Below are 17572 nucleotides of genomic sequence, written 5' to 3'. Positions count from 1 at the left end.
TCTACCTGACAAACTCATTATAATGCACACAAATGGAATAAGTCATCCAATGGTCATGAACAAATTGGGTTACTTGGGGTTCTTTCATAACAGTGAGGGGTCTCACTACTTTCCTTTGGTGGCGGTAAATATAGCAGACAGAAATGCAACCTGTTCAGTTCATTCCATTTATCTTTGTTACGAAGCACAAATATTTTAGTCACAAAATCCCATTATGTCACAAGATGCACTAAAAGTGTGCTTTGTATTTCAGAAGCCATATTTTCCAATATTCAGCAACGTGGAGTATTCGTCCCCCGGCTTTCATCACACTTGAATGTTTTTCTTTCATCAGATGCTGTGTTGACAGAGAGCGAGACACCTAAAGTCACCACGCCGATTGCCCGCACATCTCGACGAGCTCGACTCAGAAACTAATTTTTTTTCACCACTTTCTTTTGTCCTTTTTTTTTTTTTTTTTTAAACTTGTTTTCCCCTTAATAATGTGTATATTTTTTAACAAATAAAACCTTTCTTTTTCCTTTGTCCATTTTTATTTTATTTTCAACCCCCACCCCCTTTGAACACGTTTTATTCTTTATAAAACTTTTTTTTTTTTTTTTGCTATGGCGCAGTTGTCAGCGCACTGGCACGGAGCCATTTTGTCCATTGTACCTTCCATCTAGCACAGGGGCGTCAAACTCTTGTTTACTATGTTGTGGTTTCTCCCAGAGGGGCATTAACTGAAACCATAAAAATGTTTATCTCATATAAACACCAAATTAATGGATAATTAATTTTTTAAGTCAGAAGTCAAGGATAGTCATTTGTTCAAGTTACTGTATCAAGGATTTTTGTGGGAAATCCTAATGATATCTTGACAATTTAATACAAATGACAATTAGACTTTTTCATACGGATTTGAGCAATAATCATAGAAGTTAATTTATGATTTGTTTTCTCGCCACATGACTTGTTGTGGTGGGCCGCATCTGGCCCCGGGTCTAGAATTTGACACCCTATGATCTAGTGGAAAACCATTTAGATGACTAGAGACATTTGTTTTAAATATGACTGTTTAAGTTCTATAATTTCCAAAAGCGCAGTGGTGGTGGGAACCACTGGTTTAGACAGCAGGTTAGGTTTACGCCAAAAAAAAAAAAAAAAAATCATTTTATCAAGCTGCTGTGCCTTCCCTGAATCATCTGAAAGTGCCTGGCGATGCTTTGAAAACCATTGGTTCACACCATCACTACAAATGGCTTTTCAGTGTTTGGAGAGCAGTGTGTGTTCTTTTCCTCACAGTTTTCCCTCTACCTCAGCCCAGCGTAGAGCTGCCTCCATCACATTTGCCACTTCTTTTCACTTTGTGTTTTTCCTAACAATCCTTTATTTCCTCATCATTCACCTGCCATTTAGTTTCCTCACAGGTTGGCCTCACATCGCTCATCAATCTTCCCTAGGTCTCTGCCTGCTGATTTATTTTTCCTCTTCACTCTCCCTCTGCCTACTTTTTGAAAATGTATTCTCTCCCACGGCGCTTGTCTCTGCTGACATCACATACACAGTACTTTAACCCCCCCCAACCGCCTTCCTTCATCCCTCACTCTAATGATTGCTAATCCCTCCCTTTCGCCTACTGCCTACCCCCACATGTCCGCTCCCAAAAAGATGAGTGGGGTGAATTTCTCTATGTATGTATTTATGAGCAGTTATGTAAAGCATTTCGCCAAAGGTGGGCTTAGCAATACGACTTGAGGTTTGGCCTCAAATGAACTACTTTAATTTAAAATATATATTTTTTGGTGCTACGTTGCCTAATTGATGGATGTAGTTGAAATAATGAGAGGGTGCTGAACTTCTCGCTAGTGTTGTAATTTGGCAACGGGGGGTTGCGGCGAGCAGATGGCATTGACAGACTGTAACTTACCCAATAGCGTGGGGAGCTCAGTGCATGCTGGGAAAGACCTGAGACAAAAGCGGGAAAGATGAGGTGCTTGCCTACAACGGTAGAAATAAAACATCACGTCTGGGTTAGCTGATCACTACTTCATCTTGAGAAATCTATATGGTCATTTTGCCAATGACCTCCAAAGAAAACTGAATAAGGCAAAAGTACCTTGATGTTTTACCGAGGAGAAATATAAATACTTGTCAAAGAAATAAAAGGCACTTCCTTTCCTCAATTTGATTTCAGTTATTTAGATTCTGAGGTCATAAGCATTTGATAATTTAGGCTTTGCAGATTTTGTAAGATTATCCTCTTGCTGACGGCTCGGCAAAAGACATTGGACCAGCGTGGTAAAATTGCCACCTGGAGATAAGTTTTTCCTCTCTCCGACTGCAGTTCGGTGCCAGTTTAAGAAACTTTATGGCCGTCACTCTGCTCCAACATGAAAAGATTAAATTGTCGAGAATCATAATGTTCCTCTTGAAGTCTCTTCAAAAACAGAAGTAGGTACAGGTAAAGCATTATCATCTCTCAAGCATTTGCTAAATTGAGTTTTAGTTGTGGGTATGTTCCACCGCACCCCTCCAGATAGGCATTTTCTGCGTGAACGCCTGTTCTCGGCAACCCTCGTCCAAAGCCATTTGGCAAGCCACGGGAAGGGACTGTAACTGGGGGGTGAATCAAAGCTGTCATACTAATGGGCTTTAGTCTGTTCAAACAGTACCTGAACTAAAATGGAAAAAAATTGTCTACAACGCAAGTTTAATTTAAAATGCTTGTAGAAAAATGTTGTTAATGTTGCATGTCTGTTTTCAATCAAGAGCATGCTACCATTGTGAACACAAGCATGCTAAATTAGCCGATGATACCTGGGGAAAAATCCGCCTTACATGTATAGTACAGTATCTTTTTTTCCCAAGATCAGAAAGGATTTATGAATGCCACAATTAATGGTTTTTGACCTGGCACAGGACACAAACATTTTTCTTAAAACAGGCAAATTTGTCGCCCCTATCTACAATAATTATTGCTTTAAAATTTTTCCATATTGCTACTACTTCAGTCCCTCTTAAAGATCTTTTAAGTAACTTAAGTGGAGAAAGTATGTACTTGAACTTTGTTACCTCCCAACAATTATATATTTTTTTTCTTCAATAACCAAACATGGCGGCATGGTTCATCAGTTGGTAAAGCGTTGGCCTCACAGTTCTGAGGACCCGGGTTCGATCCCAGACCCGCCTGTGTGGAGTTTGCGTGTTCTCCCTGTGCCTGCGTGGGTTTTCTCCGGGCACTCCTGTTTCCTCCCACACCCCAAAAACACGAAAATTAATTGGAACCTCTAAATTGCCCCTAGGTGTGATTGTGAGTGCGGCTATTTGTCTCTATGTGCCCTGTGATTGGTTGGCAACCAGTTCAGGGTGTACCCCGCCTCTTGCCCTTTGACAGTTGGGATAGGCTCCAGCACTCCCTGTGACCCTCGTGAGGATAAGCTGCAAAGCAAATGGATGGATTGATAACCAAACTTTATAAATTCCAGTTGATGCCCCAACATTCGGCTTCTGTCAGAAAAAAAAAAATCGAGAGGGATGGTGGGGGGGGTTAAGAAAATCACCATTTAAATTCCAACACAGAGCAAGCCAGGAGGAGGATGAAGAGGAGGCGGGGCCAAGCGAGTGAGATAGTGACGCTCTCGGCAGGTGCCAACAAGTAAGAGGTGGCCCCGACTGGAGATGGAGAAGAGTCACTGAGCGCAGAAGACATCCTCGCAGCATCCACCCACACAGACGTAAGTGCGCAGCAAAAAGGTGAGCCTGCTTTATTTCTATGTATTGTCTTTTAAAATTATTTGCAGCAAGGGAAATGCGTTGTTGTTTTTTTTAGATTGATTGATTTCTGCTGAATATTTTTGCTTTTGGGAATATGTTGTACAAGTTTAATCTTATACTAATGAAAAATGGTTTTGGTAAGTTGTGTGATCTTTTTTTTTCCATTTTGCATTGGCATAACTTACTTTACATGTAACTTATTTCAAATCAATTTTCTGTTTTATACTACATAATTCCTACAGATAAAATTATGCATGCAGCTCTTTTTTGTAATGATTATATTTTTACAGATTGAAATCAACTGTTTTTAAAAACAAATTCCAGGTTAATCCGCTTCAGTTGATTTTCATTTTCAAAACTTGTTAAAATCCATGACTTAGCATGCCTTTTAATATTGTTTAACCTTTCAATTTAGTAAATTATAAACAAAAAATAACTATTTGAAACAAAAGTTAAAAATAAAATCTAATTACCATTTTCTTCTCGGAGGTGAAATTCTCTTCACTTCTGCTTCAAGCATTTCATGCATAGATATTTTTTTATATTGGTCCACAGTTATTAAAATGTATTTGCATGTGAAAAATATTTTCAAGTACTATTAAATGAAATAGGTAATGTACTACCAGTAATTAGGACCATATTTGGCTGCAAATAGTGTTTTAAAAAAAAGCATATAATTGAATATCCCCAAATTCACAATTGTCTATGATAGTTCACACAAATTTACTGCACGTTTGATACCAGCGTTTAAAAATGTTTTTAAAAAAGCCAGTAATTGTTGACAGTAACTTTCCTTTACCTTTTAATTAACACACAAATCTACATGTTTTGATCCTAAAGCCATTTAATCTCATTTAAAACTCATTTTACCCTCTGGAAAAATGTTAAATAAAAATAAATTTACAATATAAATTAAATCCATTAAAATTTAAGTTAAAATACTTTTAATTTGAAAACAAATGACTCCAAAGTGCAAGTGTAATCAAGAGTGACTAAGCCCTTTAGCAGTGTCACTCCCTAGTTTTGTGGTTTGATGCCTTGCTCATTTCTAGTATTGACTTGTGCAATGGGATTTGAACCTTCCAACCCATTGTTCTCAAGTCAGGTCCTTATTTATTGATCTTAAGCAGTTAGCAACCAACTTGCTACTTAGTCACAGAGCAACTTTAGCAAGAATACTATGCTGAAGGGAGATTATTTTGTATTTTTTTGGAAATTTTGTATCAATATTGTAACTTTATCGCCCTATGACAGTGACGTACAGAGACTCTACCACAAAATATAAGGTACAATTAACCACGATAGGTGTTTAAAGTTAAGGGGGTTTTATTTGAGCCAGGAGGTGTCAAGAAGCAGAGTTGTACCACTTCGATTTGAGTGAAAACCCTGACTTCTGTCCAATTTCTTGCAGCCAGTGTGTTCTCCAGTCGTCCTATTAGAAGTCTTCTCACCTCTGCAGCCATGTTGCTTCGTTCCATACTGCTCGGAACCGCCCTGCTCATCCTGGCCCCCATGGAGGCCCTCGAGGCTCGCGCTCTTCATCCTTCCTCTGATGGCGCTCAGGTACAGAGTGGGCACAGGTGGCACAAGCAGTCACATTCAATATTTTAGCACACATACTTGTTTGGGTGGAAGGGAGGGGGGGGGGGTGAAATGTACTTGAGTCAAGGTGTACTAATTAATTGATGAGAGGGCCAGTTGAAAATAGTTATTTAACACTGGTTCAAAATGTTATGAATCCTTGGAATTTCAGCCTCCCAATGGGAAATGTTCCCCTATTTTTGTATTCCTGCACGAAACCAGACTGATCGTTTACTCAAAAAGAGATTAGCAAATGCCTTCTTATAGGACCCTTTTATTTTATGAAAACAACTATCAACGTGTTCCACTTGGTATATTTCCAAAGAAGAAGAATCACCTTTATTGTCATGGTACAACAAGGAAGAGAAAACAAAATAGTTTCCCTCTTTTATTAAGTTGTATAGCCCCTTTACGTTCTCCATGTTGTTGCTGCCTCAAAAGACTCCAAAGTCTCAATCCTGTTTGATTTTACTGTTCTATTGATCCATTTTTTTTATATTGTGACGTCATATGTGGCAGTTGGGGCGGAGGGGACAAAAAAACAAGCCTATTTTAAAAAATAGGAGAAATTACTGCAGAGTGATGTTATCAAATTTAGGGTGTATAAAAAAGTTTTCAGAAAAATAAGTACAGATACCTGATAAATCTACGAACTGGTAAGTACTCTCCACCGTTGTGGGTGGGGGGCCGGGGGGGAGGTTACCTGGGATAGGGACGTTGTTGAAGGATGGAGAGGAGAAAGTAATGAAATGCCTCCAAGATTGAATTAGTCTCCCTTCTGTTTAATTTGTATTTGTGTTGCGGTGAAGTTAATGGAGCAGCTCCTCGATCGTTATAATGACCTGCTGACCATGGACGACCTGGAGAACCTTCTGAACAGCCCGGCGGACGAGCAGTCCACCTTGTCTTCCGGGGCCAAAGCGTCCGAGTTTCCTGCCAAATGGGCCGAAGTCCAGCTGGAGACACCCTGGCTCCGCCTCCTCCGCGGGGCCCTGGCCAATCAGAAGCCGGCAGAGTCAGAGCGCTCCAGGAGGGGATGGAACCGAGGCTGCTTTGGCCTTAAACTGGACCGTATCGGGTCGATGAGCGGATTGGGTTGTTAGTTAACAGACTGCCGTCATCTGTTTCAGATGATGACGAACCTCAATGAAGTTGTTGATGTGTTAGCAGCTTTCACCACTTTTGTAGTTGTTTAATAGTTCAGCTGTAGTATTTGAACTGTATTAGAATGCGTCAATTATGTTTGACATCAAGCAGTAGCCCCCACCCATCGTCAAGCTCGTGTTTCTAATAGATTAGGTTTAACTAGCTTTAGTCACCCGTTATGGCCGGTGTTGTGATGTGTTGGAATCGTCCCAAGTACAAGTTGTGTCATTTAAAAACAAACAAAAAAAACCAGTTTACAACCCATCTTGTCCACACAACTGCCTTTTGTTTACTTAATTTGCACAAATAAATAGATTTTGCCTTTATGTATGTCTTTTTGCCATTTATCACATGCACATTTTATTAGGTACACTTGAGCACTTAATTTTTTTTTTTTAATCAGGCCAATAATAGAGTAAGGCCAAAATATATCATTTCAAACATTTTCCCATCATTATTTTGACCTATTAATTGTACACCTCATTTAAAAATAAGTGATATCTTGTGAATACACAATGAATGGTCTGTTCATAATTACCAATCACGTCCAAACTTGTTAAATGGAAGTCCAGCACAAACCTGCTACCATTTGAAGTGACTCTCATTAACCCCAAGTAAAGTTCAGATCTTTTCCTAACTTTGTCTTTGCTTTCTAGCAGAGCCGTGAAGATTTTGTGCTCGCACTGACTGCTGTTTTGAACTCCGTAATTGCTTCCAGCTTGTCTAAGGCTCCAGTTCCAGTTGAGGAAAATAAAAAGAGCACGAATCAAAGCATGATACTGCAGGTACGTCCTTTTGGTGATGGGCAGTGTTGTGTTTACGGCATCTTTTGGATTTGTGACCGAAAAGATTGTCCTTTATTTCATTGTGCTGTCACTAAACACCCAAAAATTTGAGGAATTGGAGTGTGTATAAGGAATTGGATGTAAATAATATGTGTGCGTGCGTGAAATGTGTTTAAATTTGTAAATATGTAATACTTTATACACTACATTCACCTAGTAATTCATGTTTAGTAAGACTCAAGCCGATATTTAATATTGTGACTTTTAATGCTGGGGTGACTGGTCCTCAGCATTTTTTCTTTTTGATAAACATGTCTAAGTGTGTTAGCAATTTATTTTCCCAAATAATTTTAATTTTAAGATTATGCTGTGACAGAGAACTGTACAGTTTCCTCAATGTTCCTATTTTCAAGTTAAAAATTTGCCTTTCTTTTATGTGCCACTAGATGGCATATTTGGAATGTGTTCATTTTTAGCCTCACTCAAAGTTCCTGAACTTTACACTAAACTTTTGGACTGGGTTCAAATTGCAAAACTCTGTTGGATAATGATTGTATTCACATGAAACACAGCCTTTAAAAAAATGCACTGGTAATACTGCACATTATTCAAAATCATGAAAATACAATATTATGTCACAGCTACTGGCAAAAAAAAAAGGCTTTTAAGAAACTATGTTCTTGAATATACAAACTTAAAGTTTTAAGGTAGAATGTAAAAAAAACAAATTTGAGGATTTTGCATTCTGTGAATCATTAATACACAACAGCATGTACTAGAACACACATGCATGAGTGATGCAACTAAAATGCTCACCGTTACTTTTCTAATTGAAAAATGCCCTCAGATGCTTGCACTGACAGAGAACTCTTTTGAAATCACAAGAAAGAAGAAAAACTATTATTGAATTTGTTTTCAAATGGTGAAGTGGTCAAAAAAAATGCTGGCACTATTAAATGTGTAGAAAATGTACAATTATGGTATGTTAGCAAGAAACATGCAGTCGATGCACAGGACTTGCTTTCATGGCATATTTCGTGATTTCCGGGGTGGATCTGCCTTCTGGGCCTTTAGTTTGACACCTTGTGGCATAAGCGTAAAGAAAGGTAGAACTTCTAGGTTTTCAGCTAAAATTCGCACTCCATTACAGCAACTTGCTAATCTTTGTTCGACAACCTGAAAGTCTGCCTGAATGAATCGTTTTTATGTAGTGTGTCCGATAGCCTTTTTGCAGTGTTGTTAGTATTTAGCAGTACTATTTAGTAATAGACGTGTACACACATACATGTAGGTCATAAATAATGATTTTATCACTTATGGCATGTAGCTGGGTACAGATGATCGATTTGAGGAAACACCATCCCAAGGGGGCGTCTTGCTCCTGGTCCAGAGGGCTCCCACTGAAAAAAAAAGAAAATTAATCTTGAAAAGTACATAATTAAGTTATTGTACACAGAAATGATTTAAAGCCTAAATAACACAAACTAACGGATGAGCATCAACATATCATAAATAAAAAAGCAATTACAATCCAATGGAAGTCCATTCACTCATTTTCTCAGCCGCTTATCCTCACAAGGGTCACGGGAGTGCTGAAGCCTATCCTAGCTGTCAACGGGCAGGAGGCGGGGTACACCCTCAACTGGTTGCCAGTCAATTGCAGGGCACCTGGAGACAAACAGGCTCACTCACAGTCACACCTAGGGACAATTTCGAGTGTCCAATTAATTTTGCATGTTTTCGGGATGTGGGAAGAAACCAGAGTGCCCGGAGGAAACCACGCAGGCACCGGGAGAACATGCAAACTCCAGACAGGGAGGGCCGGGATCCAACCTGGGACCTCATAACTATAAGGCCAACGCTTTTACCAGCTGATCCACCGTGCCACTCCAATATAATTCAAAGGTGGTAAATACTTTTTTTTTTTTTTTAAGTTTAAATGAAAAAGGTCTTTAGAGTGTTTCAGGAGTGAATGTGAGAAGATTTCAATAGTGGGTGTGAAGATAAATCATTTTGCAGTAAATAGTTCCATGAATGAATACTTTTTCTGTAGTGCTTGAGCGCACTACAGTGTGTGTAAATATTCAATAAAGTGTGAATAAGTTTTCAGTAGTCCCTTAATCTTTCAGTAGACTTTCTACGTAGAGTATGAGTAAATCATTTTTCAGTCGTGTCTGAGCGTTTCAGTAGTGCATGTGAGAGTTATTCCTCAATGATATTATATTACAGAACATCCCCGATGACCCCTCATACTTATCCCTTGTTCTTAACTCAGTCCAGCAGGTGCTAGCATTGGCTAAATCCATCTTCAGATGCTGTATTTAAACAACAGCAAGTCTTGAGTTTATTTGAAACACACCGCCAGCACAATTTTTGCGAGGGTTTTCATCTGCTTTCGCAACTATTCTTCTGAACGTTGTACAAGAGTACTGTAGTCCCAAAGTCTCCCGGGCAAGTGTGGAGCAGCCAGCCGCCGTCTAATCTTAGCCTGCCCTTTACTTCCCCTCTTTTGACCTTAAGCGGGGAGGCGAAGAGCGGCATGCGCTCGGCCAAGCTTGCGCGACTTCAGCTGTGCCGGTGCACAAACGGCACGTCTGCAAACACACAGCTGATAGGATGGAATAAAAAAAAAAAGTCAATGTATTGCACATTTTATGTAGCAAGATTCGGGTCATGACTCTTGCGAGGCCCTTGTGTAATCTCGATGGAACTGAAAAGGGAGACGGTTCAGCATTTAATCCAAAAGTGGGAAAACATACGACCCATGGGCCAAATAGGGCCTTCTCCAATCTTTAAGATGGTCTATCTTGACTTAAATTTGTCTTTCCTTCTTTCTTAAATTTTTATTGATGTTTATTGTGAGAAATCATTGACATGATCAGTGTATTCACCCAGATGAATATCCTTAATCATCTTCTTTTTCTTTCGGCTTGTCCATCTAAGCCTATCTCGTGCATCTTCTTCTCTCACACCAACTGTCCTCATGTCTTCCCTCACAACATCCATCAACCTTTTCTTTGGTCTTCTTCTTGATCGTTTGCCTGGCAGCTCCATCCTCAGCACCCTTCTGCCAATATACTCACTCTCTCGCCTCTGGGCATGTCCAAACCATCGAAGTCTGCACTCTCTAACCTTGTCTCTAAAACATTCAACTTTGGCTATTCCTTGAAGGAGCTCATTTCTAATCCTATCCAACCTGCTCACTCCAAGCAAGAACCTCAACATCTTCATTTCTCCTACCTCCAGTTCTACTTCCTGTTGTTTCTTCAGTCCCACCGTCTCTAATCCGTACATCATGGCTGGCCTCACCACTGTTTTATAAACTTTGCCCTTCATCCTTGCGGAGACTCTTCTGTCACATAGAACACCAGACACCTTCCGCCAACTATTCCATCCCGCTTGGACCCGTTTCTTCACTTCCTTCCCACACTCCCCATTGCTCTGTATTGTTGATCCTAAGTATTTGAAGTCGTTCACCCTCGTTATCTCTTCTCCCTGGAGCTTCAGTCTTCCTCCTCTGCCCGTCTCGTTCACGCACATATATTCTGTTTCACTTCAGCTCATCTTCATTCCTCTCCTTTCTAGTGCATGCCTCCATCTTTAAAACTGTTCCTCTGCCTGCTCTCTGATTTCACTGCAGATCACAATATCATCTGCGAACATCATGGTCCAAGGGGATTCCAGTCTAACTTCGTCTGTCAGCCTATCCATTACTACTGCAAACAGGAAGGGGCTCAGTGCAGATCCCTGATGCAGTCCCACCTCCACCTTAAATTCTTCTGACACACCTACAGCACATCTCACCGCTGTTCTGCTGCCCTCATACATGTCCTGTACTATTCTAACATATTTCTCCACCACACCAGACTTGCGCATGCAGTACCACAGTTCCTCTCTTGGTACTGTCATAGGCTTTCTCTAGGTCTACAAAAATACTATATATATATATATATATATATATATATATATATATATATATATAATACAATATCATTAATCATGAATATAGTAAAAGGTATTTAGAAAAAACGTGTGTTGCTCAAACTGGTAACTCCTCGTATTAATCGATACTAAAGTAACTCATTATCTACGAAGTTGATTTACATTATCAAGACTCCTGTAAAATTTGTTGTATTCATTTTTTCATCCTAAATTTTGTTTTGTCAAGTCATTTATCTCATCGAATAAGTAGTTAATTTCCATATTTTAAAGCTTGTAATGAAAAAGAATAGTAACAAAACTAAATATGCATGAAAATAAATTAATCATAAATAATTTAAAAATATGAAACTGTATTATTTATATATTTTTTGCTTGATTTAAAATCAACAAATGTACAAACATATTTAAATTTTGTTTTTCTTTATGTTTAAAATCAATTAAACTGCATGGCTGCTATGATATTGCATATGTACTCTCATAGATGAGAGCAGTAAAGCGAAGGGGTCATGGTCTTTCGATGTTAAATGTCACTGTAAGGCAGGAAGAGATTCGATCCTCAGTCTGCTCCCTCTTTATATGCATGTGTGTGTGTGTGTGTGTGTGTGTGTGTGTGTGTGTGTGTGTGTGTGTGTGTGTGTTTATTGAGAAGGCTAGCACGGGACCATGAGGGATAGAAAGTTCGGTGAGTATATATGCACAATGTGAATGCTTCTGGTGTCGCATGAAAAGTAGGGGGCAAAGCAAAGAGCCCTGTTGCACACTGTGCGCCGCCCTGGCTGACCTTGACATTCAGAAGGGCAAGAGGGGGCGTGGGCCTGGGGGGTGGGAGGCGGTAGGGAGGCGTGGCTCCATAGTCGAGTTCCTCATAAAAAGGCGCACTCAATATTTTTCTCCCCCACTCTCACCTGGAGTCGCAGGACAGATTCAGGCTTCTCACAAACGGTAATTAAAAGCTTTATGTGTTCCCTTTTTTGGGTTGTAACAATTGGACTACTGAATTGGAAGCACCTGGTACCTGGATTGTGGTCTCCAGTTGGCTTCAATGAAAACTTTGTTGCGATCACTGCTTTTAAAGTAGTCCATGTATACTAATGTCCTTTACCCACTTTATTATAATTACTTATTGTTTATTTTTTGTTTGTCGTTTGTAGAGGACTCACTCAACTCAGGCAAAATGGTGAAAGTCGGTATCAACGGGTAAGACTCATTCCATCTATGGTGTGTCTGTATCTGTTTCATTTGAAATCTCTGATTTCGCCCAAGTGAGTCTTTGGGACACTCAAAGGAAAATGTCAAGCTATTTTTAACACCCCCCCCCGCTTACCCCCACCTCGATGCGGATGGCCAGAGATTGCCGTGTTTGCATGGAAGTCTCCGAGTGTGATGTGCACTGTTGGATAATAATAGTACAGTCCTGATTAAAATGGAGCCATCTCAGGCAGCGTTGCACTTTGACTTTTAGCAGATAGCAGTCCGGCTTTTTTTTTTTTTTAACCCCCAGCTTCCATTGGCTCACTTGGCTATCTGCCCTCCACTGCCTCCCCCCACCCCCCTGAGCGTCTTGTGGACTCCTTGGTTAAAAAGTAACAAGAGCTGATCAAACAAACAATGCTTGTCGTCACTGTACCGACTGGCACGTTTGACTTTGGCCCCTGATTTGGGGGCCATTTTGTGGATCAAACCTCTGTCACTACACAGCCCCCCCCCCTTCAAATCCCTGCACTAGCACCACCCCTATCATGTTATACATACAAAGGGTTACATTCTCATTTTACATATCAATTTTAATTTTAATAGGCTACTATAAAATGTAATTTATGGCAATGTGGTCTGTACATTTTTTTTTCATCTGAAAAGTCTGTAATATACAGTACACTGCTATGCAGCCTTCACTGCATCATGTACTCTGCATGAAAATGTTTATTGTATTCAAGAAAACTTTATTTTTTTCATCATTCAACTGTCATTTAAGTCTTTAAATTTAGTTTGGTATAAGCTGCAGAGGAGATTCTTGTATAGTTTTGTATTTTAAAATATTAAGGTAGAGGGCACTTAAATTTGTCGTTTATTTTTTAAGTGCCCCATGACTTAATGTAAATTTTATATATAAACGTAAAGTGCTCAGATAAACTTGCTGAGGAAAGGTCCTGGAATGAGTTTGTTCTTTAATCTGGCACACTGATCTTTTTTTTATGGAGTTTTCTTGTAATTTGTTGCTTTAAAAAAATTGATTTGTTAAAATGAATTCCTTTTTTTTAAGTAGTTTTTCAAAAAAATTGAGTAATTCGTTGGATTTAAATTTTTAACCAATTTTACATTTAACGTTTTTCGCATAATTGGTTCAGTAATTTTTTTGTATTAAACTGTGTAATGAGTTTGATTTATAATTCAAACTCTTATTACAATATACAGTTGTACAATTTGTTGGGAAAGAAGTTGGGCTCTTGAGCATTAAAGTTTTCCCACCACTGCAGCAGCTCACATCGCCACCTAAAGGCCAAACCGCTAAACTTTTTTTTTTTTTTTTCTTCATGTTATTGTATTCATGTATCTCTTTCAGATTTGGCCGCATCGGTCGTCTGGTGACCCGTGCCGCTTTCCACTCCAAGAAGGTGGAAATTGTGGCCATCAATGACCCCTTCATCGACCTGGAATACATGGCAAGTTTGAAGTTTAGGGTTTGAAATGCTATCCGGATTGGTGGTTATAAAATCAAATTTTCTAATATGTTCACCCACCTCCCAACCTCGTACTTTTAGGTCTACATGTTCAAGTATGACTCTACCCACGGCCGCTTCCACGGTGAGGTCAAGGTTGAGGGTGACAAGCTGGTCATCGATGGACACAAGGTCACAGTGTTCCACGAGTGAGTCTGAAACTTTTTTTTTTCCAATAAATTGTCAGGGGACTGGATGAAAATGGGCTGGGGTGGGGGGTGTTCATCACTTTATAAGATGTTTTATTTTGAAAATCAGGCACACCGCCTGATTCCCCGAGCACACTCGAATGAAAATTTCATTCATCTTTTCCAACCAATCTTATGGGGATAAGACAATAACAATTTATTTTAAAGAAAATGTCACTCTAAAGTGATGTACGTTATAGAAATGTAGCATAACGTGTGGAAAAAATGAGCAGTTTGCGTTGTGTTTTACGTCTCCTTGTGGTGTGTGCATCGTGGCCATCAGAGGGCAGTGTTGTCCAGACTTCACAAAGTGCTTAGTTTAGTTTTTTTCAGATGCATAATAATTTGCTTGTGAGTATTCTTATCTGTCCGTGTTTGTGTTGACATATTTATGTAAAGGATTACAGCACCATGACGTGCTATTTGTTAGCCAATCTATGGTGTTTTGCATTGTGTTCACACTATGGTGACAAATTTCTTGCCAAGCTAAACTTATGGTGGTTTAAATGCACAGTGTATTTTTTTTCCGTTTGACCATAACTTAAACTGAAAGGAGTATTCAATAGCTTAAAGCAAGTGCTTGCCTTTTTTGTTTTAAGGGTGATCTGAAAAAAGGTTTTGGAACAAAGTTGAATGCAAACTAAATTAATATTTGGTAATGACAGCCGTTAACTCCTGTTTACCGCAATGCAGAACTGCTCCACTTTTGGGTGTTTGAAAAGTTCCACTGTAGTTAAGAATGAGATGAACAACTCTGTGCTTTTTTTGCTTCTGCAGGAGGGACCCGGCCAACATCAAATGGGGCGATGCTGGTGCCCAGTACGTGGTTGAATCCACTGGTGTTTTTACCACCATTGAGAAGGCCTCTGTACGTACAATATACGCTTATCTGTCTTGTAGTTTTGTTTTTTTTCCCTATTTAAAAAAAAAAAAAAAAAGACTATGCTGTCACCAATGTGATGCAGAGTCACTTGAAGGGTGGTGCCAAGAGAGTCATCATCTCTGCCCCCAGCGCTGACGCACCCATGTTCGTCATGGGGGTCAACCACGAGAAGTACGACAACTCTCTCAAGGTTGTCAGGTAAACATTATTATTCCCTTTATAAATGTTGCTTCTCCGTAGCATCAAGGCCTATTTAGAAAGCTCACTGTGTTTTTTTTTTTTGGGTCTTCATAGCAACGCTTCCTGCACAACTAACTGCCTGGCCCCCCTGGCCAAGGTCATCAATGACAACTTTGGCATCATTGAGGGCTTGATGGTGAGCATGAAAGTGTTTAAATAAGATTTCATTTTGCCTTAATGTAAGTCAGCACTGAGGCTCAATTGAATTTATCATCGAACTTGTCATCAGAGCACAGTTCACGCCATCACCGCCACCCAAAAGACGGTGGACGGCCCCTCGGGCAAGCTGTGGAGGGACGGCCGCGGCGCCAGCCAGAACATCATCCCCGCTTCCACCGGCGCCGCCAAAGCTGTCGGCAAGGTCATCCCCGAGCTTAACGGGTAAAAATGAAAAATAGAAACATCAATGCACCCATGATTACGTGGCTAGGCCTGGTGCAATTCCTCAAATTGTGTGTTGTGTCTCACAGCAAGCTGACCGGCATGGCCTTCCGTGTGCCCACCCCCAACGTGTCCGTGGTGGACCTTACCGTCCGTCTGGAGAAACCCGTAAGTGGTCTTGCTGGCCTTAAAAATGACTAAAATTTGATTAAATAATTGGGAAAACTGCTCGTTAAAGGCAACTCAAACCTTCAAATGAGTTCAAATGCACATGTGAGAAGATGAAAAAATTGTTGGCCATCTAACGCTCTTTTTTGGAGTGTGTGGGGGGTGTCAAAGTGAACTTCTGGTGGTAATTAAATGTGGATGGCTAAATGTACGTAATGAATGTTAGCTGTTTGAAGTGTGCCCCCTTGCTGGTTGCTCCCAAGGAGTGGAAGCTGCTTACATAGCTACAAGGCAATTCCTTTTTCAGATGAACTTTTGCAGTTTGGGCGGAAAACTAGTTCAGTTCAAATAAAGCTCTAACACGTTCCCTACAGGCCAAGTATGACGACATCAAGAAGGTGGTGAAGGCTGCCGCTGATGGACCAATGAAGGGCATTCTGGGATACACGGACCACCAGGTATGTGCTTGTCACCACATTGAATGTGTGTGTGTGTGTGTGTGTGTGTGTGTATATATATATAATTTTTTTTTTTTTTTTTTTTTTGGGGTTTTTAATTGATCTTAACTTGAGATGTCGTCCATTGCAGGTGGTGTCCACAGACTTCAACGGTGACACCCACTCCTCCATTTTTGATGCTGGCGCTGGCATTGCCCTCAATGACCACTTTGTCAAGCTGGTCTCGTGGTATGTGTGAGATCTTGAAACTGTGTACTTTTTAGAAAAGTACAGATATGATTCAAGTAGCTTATTCCGTGTCTTTAGAATGATTCTCCCAAATTACCTCACTGAGTATTCAGTAAGGGGGGAAAAAAATATTTAAGTACTGACGTAAATTAGGAATGTGGAAATTCAAACACTGCCTTAGATTATCACTTTAAAAAAACATTTTCTTTTCATAAAATGTCACACGAGGGAAAATTCAGCAACATATGGTTTTAAACATCCGTGCAGAAACTTTCCAAATGTAGGAAGGAAAATTCTTAAATACTTATTTACTCAAGTATAATCACAAACTCATAACTTTTCATGATTGTGACTACCTAAATGATGTTTAGATAACTTTCCAATTATTATATACTGTGGAGGTGTGTTTGCCTCACAGTCCTGAGGAAGAGGGTCTCAAATCCCGGGCCCGCCTGTGTGGAGTTTGCATGTTCTTCCTGTACCTGCGTGGGTTTTCTATGGGCACTCGGGTTTCCTTCCACCTCCCAAAAACATGCAACACTAATTGGACACTCTAAATTGCCCCGAGGTGTGATTGTGAGGGCAACTGTTTGTCTCTATGTGCCATGCGATTGGCTGGCAACCAGTTCAGGGTGTACCCTGCCTCCTGCGCGTAGAGAGCTGGGATAGGCTGCAGCACTCCCGCGACCCTTGTGAGGATAAGCGGCTCCGAAGATGGATGGATGGATGAATACCATGTTCTCTCCACAGGTACGACAACGAGTTCGGCTACAGCAACCGCGTGTGCGACCTGATGGCCCACATGGCTTCCAAGGAGTGAACCCAGTTACTTTTCCACATTCTCCACATCAGTGTTCCGCATGCACAATGACAAAGTTTCACTGTACACATGGAACTCTGTCATGTTTTGTTTACTAGACGAACCCCGCTGCCTGGGAAGAGACCCCCCCACTCCCCCACCCTTCTACAGATCACAATAGGAATTATTTGTAAAAATTTCCTTCTCTGAAATGTCCTGTTCTGCGCTTGTGAGGCGTTGAAGGTGTTGAGTGTCTGTGGAACTGGAGTCGGCGGAGAAATAAAAGTCCTCTTTGTGAGA

At 40.3% G+C, this 17572-nt stretch overlaps 3 protein-coding genes across 5 annotated transcripts in view; all 3 read left to right on the top strand.

Moving 5' to 3' along the window:
- The window catches only part of ncapd2 (non-SMC condensin I complex, subunit D2), a 37521-nt gene extending 33996 nt beyond the window's left edge, over positions 1-3525 (top strand). Inside the window, exon 32 of one of the 2 annotated variants that reach the window (XM_061819689.1) lies at positions 335-3525. In XM_061819689.1, the coding sequence (XP_061675673.1) occupies positions 335-417 (83 nt within the window). In that variant the 3' untranslated portion in view covers positions 418-3525. The remainder of the gene's footprint in view (positions 1-334) is intronic. The other variant, XM_061819690.1, reaches the window with a different exon arrangement.
- A 53-nt stretch (positions 3526-3578) lies between these two features.
- Positions 3579-6776, top strand: nppcl (natriuretic peptide C-like). Of its 2 annotated transcripts, none has more exons than XM_061819855.1 (3): positions 3579-3716; positions 5168-5319; positions 6147-6776. In XM_061819855.1, the coding sequence occupies exons 2-3, from the start codon at positions 5218-5220 to the stop codon at positions 6438-6440; spliced, it is 396 nt and encodes a 131-aa protein (XP_061675839.1). In that variant the 5' UTR covers positions 3579-3716; positions 5168-5217; the 3' UTR covers positions 6441-6776. The 2 variants fall into 2 exon arrangements, with proteins under 2 accessions (XP_061675839.1, XP_061675840.1); XM_061819856.1 differs by having other exon boundaries at positions 3594-3716; positions 5172-5319.
- Positions 6777-12045: 5269 nt separating this feature from the next.
- Positions 12046-17572, top strand: gapdh (glyceraldehyde-3-phosphate dehydrogenase). Its single transcript, XM_061819820.1, has 12 exons — positions 12046-12152; positions 12362-12407; positions 13771-13870; positions 13970-14076; positions 14893-14983; positions 15081-15196; positions 15293-15374; positions 15468-15619; positions 15709-15787; positions 16162-16245; positions 16376-16473; positions 17224-17572. Exons 2-12 carry the CDS (start codon positions 12385-12387, stop codon positions 17291-17293), a joined length of 1002 nt encoding a protein of 333 aa, XP_061675804.1. The 5' UTR covers positions 12046-12152; positions 12362-12384; the 3' UTR covers positions 17294-17572.

The sequence above is a fragment of the Syngnathoides biaculeatus genome, chromosome 5, assembly GCF_019802595.1.
Source record: "Syngnathoides biaculeatus isolate LvHL_M chromosome 5, ASM1980259v1, whole genome shotgun sequence".
NCBI lineage: Eukaryota > Metazoa > Chordata > Actinopteri > Syngnathiformes > Syngnathidae > Syngnathoides > Syngnathoides biaculeatus.
The sequence above is the reverse complement of the archived record's forward strand: the minus strand, read 5'-3'. Positions and strand labels throughout refer to the sequence as shown.

Coding starts and splice junctions, on each gene's coding strand:
- nppcl (XM_061819855.1), top strand. CDS start 5,218: ATGTTGCTTCGTTCCATACTGCTCGGAACCGCCCTGCTCATCCTGGCC. Junction 5,320..6,146: donor CTTCCTCTGATGGCGCTCAG/GTACAGAGTGGG, acceptor GTTGCGGTGAAG/TTAATGGAGCAGCTCCTCGA.
- gapdh (XM_061819820.1), top strand. CDS start 12,385: ATGGTGAAAGTCGGTATCAACGG. Junction 14,077..14,892: donor AAGGTCACAGTGTTCCACGA/GTGAGTCTGAAA, acceptor TTGCTTCTGCAG/GAGGGACCCGGCCAACATCA. Junction 15,620..15,708: donor GTCATCCCCGAGCTTAACGG/GTAAAAATGAAA, acceptor TGTGTCTCACAG/CAAGCTGACCGGCATGGCCT.